General features: G+C 32.0%; 1 protein-coding gene across 1 annotated transcript in view; it reads right to left on the reverse strand.

Annotated features, from left to right (window-relative positions):
* Positions 1 to 7,483, reverse strand: part of LOC107455241 (U3-aranetoxin-Ce1a) — a 22,282-nt gene extending 14,799 nt beyond the window's left edge. The window contains exons 1-2 of the mRNA XM_043053460.2: positions 7,327 to 7,483; positions 1,848 to 1,968 (exon numbers count right to left, since the gene is read on the reverse strand). Of these exons, the coding sequence (XP_042909394.1) occupies positions 1,848 to 1,968; positions 7,327 to 7,374 (169 nt within the window). The 5' untranslated portion in view covers positions 7,375 to 7,483. The remainder of the gene's footprint in view (positions 1 to 1,847; positions 1,969 to 7,326) is intronic.
* Between the last annotated feature and the right edge of the window lie 2,284 nt (positions 7,484 to 9,767).

Genomic DNA, 9,767 nt, shown 5'->3' on the forward strand with positions numbered 1-9,767 from the left:
GAGGTTGAAAAATAATTACCTGAAGTCGAACAAAATACACCTGAGGTTGATTTATAATAACCTGAAGTGTAAAATGACACACCTTAGGTTGTTGAATAAATACTTCCTCAAGTGTAAAAAAATATACTTCAGGCTGAAACATATATACCTCTGGAGATATAATTAAGGTATATTTGAGATTGATTTTGAGGTATTCATTTGCACCCTTTTCAACCTTTACGACGTATTTAAACAACAACCTCCTTTATACCTTTAAAATATACCTCGTTTATACCTCGTTTATACCTCATTTATACCTCGATTTTTTCATAAGGGAAGCTACCGTAAATTTACGAAAGCGATGCCTTACAATTTAAGATGCGCCGACCGGCCGGTGTAGGGGGCAGGGAACTGTCCTTGCATCAGAAAGGTTCTGGGTTCGAATCCCGGGCAAGGCATGGATGTTTCTTTCTTTCTATCTGTGTTCTATGTCCTTTCTCCTTTGTGTGTGAATGTGACCCGCCCTATAAACGGGTTGTGGTAGTGTGACGTGGGCGACGCTGCTCCACCGCCGTGGCTTCGCCACAGGTGTCCACTGGGTAACGAAAAGAGAGTTAGCAGTTCTGGCACTTTCTGTGGCCAATGGACAATAGTTCCAAGTGACCGCCATTAAAAAAAAATTTAAAAAAAAAAAAATTTAGGATGCTGTATTTTAAGTAAAACTGTGATTCTATGAGCAGAAAAATTTGGTAGATTAAAGATTTTGATGAATTCAACGATAAAGAATGCAGCTTATTATTGTTATTAATATCAATACTTAAAAAATATTATCGAACTTTATTGATTATTTACTTCCTTTTAACTAAATTGCATTGTTAAAATAATTTAATTTATAATTTTAAAATAGCGAAAATATATTTAGTTTCTTATAAAACTAGTACAATTAGACAACAATAATGTTAAACAAAATATAAATAAAATTATTTTTTATTGAATGAACTAATTAATGCGAGATAACTTGATTCATTTCTAAATTTTTTCAATACGCATTATAAATGCAAGTTCTTTTAAATCTGCATTCCATGTCCAAGTTCGAAGGCAAGCTTAAAAATAAAAAAAAGAAGAAGAAGATTTAACAGCTATAAACAGCGTTTTTGTAGCTTACAGCGTAAGTCTGGCCAACATAACCTAAAAATACGGGGAATCTAAAATAGAAGCAAGCATGTGCAGTTGCTTCAATATTACGCACGGAAGCTTACGAGACTAACGTAAAAGTGAGTAATCTCCCTGATCTCTTCTTAATCATAGACGAAATAAAATACGCGGAATACAGAATAAAGTTAATTAGTTTATTGTATTTAATTATGGTCGGTAAGGAGCTGGGCCCATGTCCGAGAGTTCATGGGTTCAAACCCCAAAGGCCGAAGTCTCCCCGTGTAGTAAAGTGACTAATGCACGTTAAATCTGTCGAGTCGCAAATGTCCTCCATGTTCCCAAAACAAATCAATACCAGTGGGGTTACTGGATTGGAGATCGATCGTTCTCTGATTTAGGTCAAAATTACGATCTGTGGATGAATGAATGGATGCATGAATGGGTCTGCCCTATAAACAGGTGTGACGTATGGTGTGGCAGAAGTCGAATCCTTGACCATAGATGGCGCCACTGGAAAACAGGAACAATCGCACCCCCTGCACTAAAAAACTGGCATACGTCAACAACATTGTATTTAATTAGTTTCATGTATGATCTCTAATTTTGCATGGCTTTTTGACTTATTTGAACAAAGTTTTTAACCCAATAACAAAAGAGTTTCCTATAAAATTTGGTTGATGAGCAAGAACTATTTGAGGAAGAATCATATTTACCTTCGCTTCCACGTTTTTGGCATATCGAGGGCAAGCGAAATCTATTTCCAGGGATATACATACAGCATTCATCCGCTGCACAATCTCTATTGGCTCTACACTCGATCTCTGCTTCGGTTTTCTTGAATAAAAATACAAAAATTATAAATTAATAAACACAGTATACTCTTGATACCTCACACTTATATATCCCGAAAACCTTCGAATGTTGGAAAAAGTATTTTTTCCTGGCATTACATATCCACAAAATTTTCATTTTAATTCCCACGTCAAAGTTTCTTGTTTTTTTTCTCTTTTTTTTTTCAAAGCCTTGTTATGTCAAAGCCTTGTTTGAAGTAAACTGTAAGCCAATTATTTTCTGTTCAAAGCTTAGTTATTTTTGTCTTACTTTTAAAAATAAAATTATCATTATTGTATTTAGACTTACAGTCAACAATCATATTGCATACATAATTATGAGTAGTTATTCTTATGTTTTTATAGGCTTTATTTTTTAGAGTACTATTTTAAAATGTATTTTTCTACATTTTTGAACAAATTTAGCTCTGAATTTGTTATCTCGGAAACTCGCTATCTTAAAAAATTTTTTAGCGTCCTTTCAACTTTAATGTATCGAGAGTATACAGTAGTTTATATTAATTTGTACTCGATTTTATTTATAATAAGCTGACTCCGTGCGGGGAAAAAAGAAATTGAACCGTTAATAAATTAAAACTGAAAAACAGTACGAAGTCATGCTCAAAACGAAAACCCCTATACAAACTCAATTAATAAAGCTAAATCAAATATAATTTCTCTTTCTTTATTATTATTTTCTTATTGCTGGCTTTGCATTATTAGATTAGGTGAAAAACATTTTAGTAGTTCCTTCCATCAAAATAAAGATTAACTGTACTGAGTATTTTTTAAAATAATGATCTCAAAACTTACCTAAATTAAACGATTTTTTATGGTTCCTATCGCTGTTGAAGACCAATAAAACACATCTTTCTACATTATCTATATTGAAACTGCTCAGTATTAAAGCAGTTTTAATAGGTACCAAATATATTAATTTTGTCTACATTATACACCGAAGAGCCATTACATTATTACCACCCTCCATCTATAACAATGGACTCGCCCAGGTTTTCATGGTTTCTCGCCCAGGAACAATGTTTTCATGGGGCACATTAGGACCCATAATCGTCATAGTTGCAGACCAGGTCCACCCAGTCATGGCAACAGTTTTTCCTGCGGGGGATGGTGTTTACCAACAGAATAATGCACCATGTCATANAGAACCGACTAATATGTATAACTAAATTAATTAAAGTAATGAAATTGTGGTTTTTAAGTTTAAGGGGTGTATAAAAAATGGGGGGCGCTGAAAAATAATTGATTTTCAAAGGGAGCGATAAAAGAAATAAGTTTGATAATCACTGCAATAGAGCATTTGTGGTCCTACTTGGAAAACCAAATTCGTGTTGCCACGCTTCCCCCTCGCAATGTGAGGGATTTGCTGGACCAGTTGGTGTGCGCTTGGTACCAGATACCTCAGACTACCTATCAGCACCTTGTGGAATCAATGCCACGGCGGGTGCTGGCAGTTTTGAGGCAGGGTGGTCATAATGTAATGGCTCTTCGGTGTATTTGGTATTTGCTAAAATTGCACCAATTACCATACAAATTAAAGTGTCCATGATCTAATTAATTTTAGCAGCATTTTTAATGAGCAATATTAGTATCACGATTTAAGCAATCAATATTAGTATGACGATTATTCATATTCCTCCTGAAAGAATTAGTATCTTTTATCCATAAGTTTTGCTTTTCGGAAGATAATTCATAATTAATTTAGGACCTTTCAATTAGGACCTATTACCAAGATAAATTAAGCATTATCGGCGTCATAACAGCACGACAATTTTTACGCTTTTTTTTAAACGAATGAAAACCATTGCACTATTAAGGTATCTGCCTGCCTTAAAATGACCGATTTCATCAAANTTAAACGAATGAAAACCATTGCACTATTAATTTTGAAACTATAATTATTGAGTTAATTGAGTTGCACTATTAATTAAACTATTAATTTTTTAGTACATAGCTCTAACTTTTGTTTTAGTTAGTATTTTTTTACCGAAATTAAATAATCATTGGTTTCAATATGAGTATGGAGATGTTTAATATTTTCTCCTAAATTAATTATAACCATTTGTCCATTAATTCAGCTTACTTCAGTTTTTATTTCAGTTGTACAACCAATTAATTGGTATACTTTTATTTGTATTAATTGGTATGTTTTATCACTTTTTCCATTTATATATTTGAGATAGATATAAGACTTCCTACTTTCCATTCCTTTATGGAAAAAAAATTCCAGCGGTAGCTGGCTTTATGTTTTAAAGCATGATTCCTTGTTTCAAATAATATAAACGACTCAAAAACGTGTATGATACATTACTCTGTTCTATTTTTATCGTGGTGATGCTTTCAAATTTTTGGTAACAATATCAATCATTCTAAAACCTTCAGAATTATTTTTCTTTACAAAACATTTTCTTTATAAAACATTTTGGTGTTAACTAATTAATTAGAGCAAATGAAGTTATGAACCAGACACAAAAGCGTACTTTCTTTGATAAAACAGACCTTTTTCCAACGAACTCCACTATTAATCTCAAAATTATTTGGGAAATGTGGTGTAAAGAGCAGTCTAAAGCTTAGACCACTTAATGCTAATCCAACTTTTTACGTATTTCACCATATCTTGGTAATCGAATTAAAACATTTTTGAATTATAACACAGAATTATAAAGTTCATTTATTCAAAGATAATTCAATCCAAACTAACTTCATCGTATTTACTTAACTTTTCACTATCTTTTATTATTTTTTTTAGCAAGAGACAAAAACATTATAAATCGTAAGGTACAAATTTTTTTTCAATGTTTTATAACATTTTAAAGAATGCAATTTTAAATGGTTTACTAAATTAACAGAAATATCACGTAAGCAATAATTTTTAATTCTAAGTATAATGCGCACTTTGCTTAGCACGATACCATTTTCTTAAAAAAGGGCATATTTTTCGGAAAACCTTGTTGATGTTTTCTATTTACAAAACAAACAGAAATATCACGCAACATACAAAGCTTCAATCAGTATTAGTCTTCAGATAGAAATTGTCTTTATATATATATTATATTAACATCTTTAAATATTCTTGANTGTCCATTAATTTAGCTATATAGTATATACTTCAGTTTTTATTTCAGTTATACAACCAATTAATTGGTATACTTTTATTGGTATTAATTGGTATGTTTTACCACTTTTTCCATTTATATATTTGAGATAGATACATGACTTCCTACTTTCTATGCCTTTATGGAAAGTAAAATTCCAGTGGTTGCTGGCTTTATATTTTAAACCATGATTCTTTGTTTCAAACTATGTAGTATAAACGATTCAAAAACGTGTATGATACATTACTTTGTTCTATTTTTATCGTGGTGATGCTTTTAAATGTTTGGTAACAATATCAATCATTCTAAAACCTTCAGAATTATTTCTCTTTACAAGTTTATAAAACATTTTGGTGTTAACTAATTAATTAGAGCAAATGAAGTTATAAACCAGACACAGAAGCGTACTTTCTTTGATAAAACAGACCTTTTACCAACGAATTCCACTATTGATCCAAAAATATTTAGGAAATAAAGAGCAGTCTAAAGTTTAGACCATTTAATGCTAATTTAACTTTTTACGTATTTCACCATATCTTGTTAATCGAATTAAAATATTTTTGGATTATAACACAGAGTTATAAAGTTCATTTATTCAAAGATAATTCAATCCAAACTAACTTCATCGTATTTACTTAACTTTTCACTATCTTTTTAGCAAAAGGCAAAAACATTATAAATCGTAAAGTATAAGTTTTTTTCCAATGTTTTATGACATTTTAAATAGCGTAATTTTAAATGGTTTACCAAATTAACAGAAATATCACGTAAGCAATAATTTTTAATCCTAAGTATAATGCGCATTTTACTTATCACGATACCATTTTCTTAAAAAAAAAGCTTATTAAAAAAAGCTTATTTATTAACCTTGCTGATGTTTTCGATTTACGAAATTAATAGAAATATCACGCAAGTTGCAAAGCTTCAATCAGCATTAGTCTTCAGATAGAGATTGTTTTTATATATATTATATTAACATCTTTAAATATTCTGGAAAATAATAATATATTAATATACAAAAAATAAGTTTTAATTATGCAAACATTAATTAAATGTAATTAATATTTATTGATACAAAACCAAATAATGCACCTCTCCCTTTCTTAAAGGTAAAAAAACTCATCTTAATGCACTCCTAAAATGAAATGAAACAGTTGAATTTATGAATGTTCTAATTTTAGAATGGTCTCTTACACTACTTGGTCTATTGTATACAATATATGATATTCGGTAACACTAAAATTTCCACAATATTTGATATTCGGTTACACTAAAGTCTCCACAATATTTGATATTCGGTAACACTTAAGTCTCCACAATATATGATATTCGGTAACACTAAAATTTCTACAATATATGAAATTCGGTAACACTAAAATTTCCACAATACATGATATTCGGTAACACTAAAGTCTCCATAATATTTGATATTCGGTAACACTAAAATTTCTAAGTATAGTAGGATTCTATGCCCATAAGAGTAAGTAAAGTTATTTTCACGATATTATATAATGAATCATTTATCTTGGATTACATATACGCTAATTCTTAAAATAAAATCTATTTCTAAAATCGAATACGAACTAAACTTAACNTGTAGATGCATACTAATGTTTAAGACAACAGCATACATACGCCAACTCATATTTCAATTGTATAGAATTTCTTGGTGCATCGAAAGCGTTAGCGTTTCCAGAAGCAAAAATAATTCCCGTATGATGCGAATAAGTTTAATAACAAGCTTTTTTATTACGAGTGTTTAATTAAATTAAACGCGAAAAAATGTATATAAAAGCTCTATTTAGGATTCATTATAAGTAAATTGTTAATTCATACATTTTTTTTTTTAGTTTTTCAACGTCAGATTTAAAGATGTATTACACCAGTTCTTACAATGCAGTATTTAAAAAAAAATTTCTCAAATAATCTTGCAGGGGCTGTCCAGTTGGTGATATGTGCAGACTTGTTTCGAGAAAAATTACAAATTAATAAATTTTCCCCAAAAATTCCCCTTTCTGCTTCAAGTTAAACTCATTATTAATTGTAAACTTTCGCCATTTTGGCTTTTTCCTCACTCATTATTAATTGTAAAATTTAATTAAAATTTTTCCACTTATTTTCTAAGTACATAATTTAGTTAAAAATTTGAATGTGTTTTTCTTTCGTTTTTTAACGATACATTTTCGTTCTCGTTATAAAAAGTATGATGAAGTAAAATACATGCTAAATGAAGTATTAATAGTACTCACCCAAACAAATGATAAACTTGATATGAGAATAAAAATAAGATATTTCATTTTGTATGGTATCTAGTTGAACCTTCTCACTGTAGCTAATGCTTTTTTGTCAAAGAGGCGACCCATTTATATATATATTTATTTCGTGATGTTATATGTTATTTTGTAAAATTAGATACGTAATCTCTGTAATTCTTTAGTACCTCTACGAACGATACAATGATAAAAGTAAATATTCAATTGAGATAAAAATTTCAGATCATGCAATACACTCACGTATTTAGTTTTTCTAGCTTAGAAATCGTGATCTACAGTTTATAAAATAAAATTTATTTCCTGCGTTGGTAACGACTGGTAAAGTTGGTAACGTTGGTGGTTGATAACAACAACATTTTTTGCTTTCTTAGTCAAAATTAATTATAGGCCGGGATAGCCTGGTCGGTAGGGCGCTGGACCTATGTCCGAGAGGTCGTGGGTTCGAACCCCGCCGGCTGAAGACTCCCCGTGTAGTAAAGTGACTAATGCACGTTAAATCTGTCGAGTCGCAAAAGTCCTCCATGTTCCCATAACAAATCAATACCTCTGGGGATACTGGATTGGAGATCGATCGTTCTCTGATTCAGGTCAAAATTATGATCTGTGGATGATTATTGTTGTTGTTGTTGTAGTTCATTTATGTCGCACTAGAGCTGCACAATGGGCTATTGGCGACGGTCTGGGAAACATCCTGAGGATGATCCGAAGGATCCACAATTGAGGATGATCCACAATTTTAATCCTCTGCAGTGGGGATGGCACCCCCTCTTCGGTAGCCCGACGATCTGCACGCGAAGTCGAGCACTTTACGGTAGAACAGTTTACCGAGGACCCGATCTGTGGATGAATGAATGGATGTATGAATGGGTCCGCCCTATAAACGGGTGTGACGTAAGATGTGACAGAAGTCGTATTTTTGGCCATATATGGCGCCACTGAAAAGCAAGAAACGCACTCTCTGCCTTAAATCTGCTCGGTTTCACCAAGCAGGCTTGTCCGTGTTGCAAGTGGCATTAGAACCATTCACGAGCAGGTCGTCGGGCTACCGAAGCGGGGGTGCCATCCCCTCCGCAGAGGATCAAAATTGTAATGGCATGTCTTCGGATCATCCTCCGGGATGTTTCCCAGACCGTCGCCAATAACCCATTGCGCAGCTCTAGTGCGACGTAAATTAACAACAACAGCATTAGAACCAACTAATCAACCAAATTAATTATTGATAAAATTGCACGCCGGGAAGATATTATTTCTAACTATTTAATCTGATTTCTTTCGAGCAATTTCTCAATTGTAACCTTCTGTATACAGTCTTGCCCTAATTGCAATCTGCTACAATACTTCAATTTTAATGAATCAGATGTTGTTAGGAGGACAACTTTCACAGAGATTTAACCTGATAGCTTTCCAGAAATTTCCTTATTATAACCTTCTACATTAAGACTTGCTCATTGCAATCTGCTGTAATACAACTCCAATGATTCAAATGAGATTATGGACGATAATATTCCTAGCAAGTTAATCTGATCACTTTTGAGCCATTTAATTTTTGTTCCCTTCTGTATGGGTCTATTTCATTTCATTTCATTCGATAGAGCAATTTATCGACATTACTTAAATGACTAGGTTATTTCTTACACATCGTCGTCGACAGGCGTTTCGTCGACAGGCTTTTTCTTTGACTGAGTTGTTACATCGGTAGGGGTCATTTCGTCCTCACGATCTTTTTATTGAAAAGGTCTTTTCATCGACTCGGTTGTTTCATCGACAGGGTTATTTCGACAAAAGGGTCGTTTCGGAATCGGTGTTGATTCGTCGACAAGGTCATTTCGTCCGCAAGATCTTTTCGTTGACAGGGTTGTTTTAACAGGGTTTGAGTAAACAAATGAAATACTTATGATACTTACCTAACAAAAGTTCTCTGCGAATTTTTCCTAGAGGAAAAAAAATGTGTCATATTTTCTTATGTAGTCGCATGTCAAAATATTAAACTTTTAAGTCGAAAAAAAAAAGGAAGCAATGTTCTTGCTGTGGGGAAGCAACTTCTTAATTTTTATTTTATTTGCAATTTTATATTTCTTATTCATCATGTTTAACAACTGTAGATATTATGAATGAAAATGCTTTTTACATATTTTACTAGTAACATTTAAATTGCTCTTTCAATTAACACATAATGAGCTAGTAAGTATACATAGTTGTTGGGCTACTGTTGAAACGTCTGGCAGAAAATAACTGTTAAAAGTGCCATTTTAACGTTTAGAGAGGTCTGGAGGTCACTATTGTTATACAAATATATTTTCTTTACAAAATAACATAAAGTCATGTCACTAATTTATTAAATAATGGAACTTTTCTCGAATTCATACTATCCTTAAATAAATTAACTGGTGGTGGAAAAATTGGAGAAGTAAAATACA

Source organism: Parasteatoda tepidariorum, chromosome 9, assembly GCF_043381705.1.
Source record: "Parasteatoda tepidariorum isolate YZ-2023 chromosome 9, CAS_Ptep_4.0, whole genome shotgun sequence".
Lineage (NCBI taxonomy): Eukaryota > Metazoa > Arthropoda > Arachnida > Araneae > Theridiidae > Parasteatoda > Parasteatoda tepidariorum.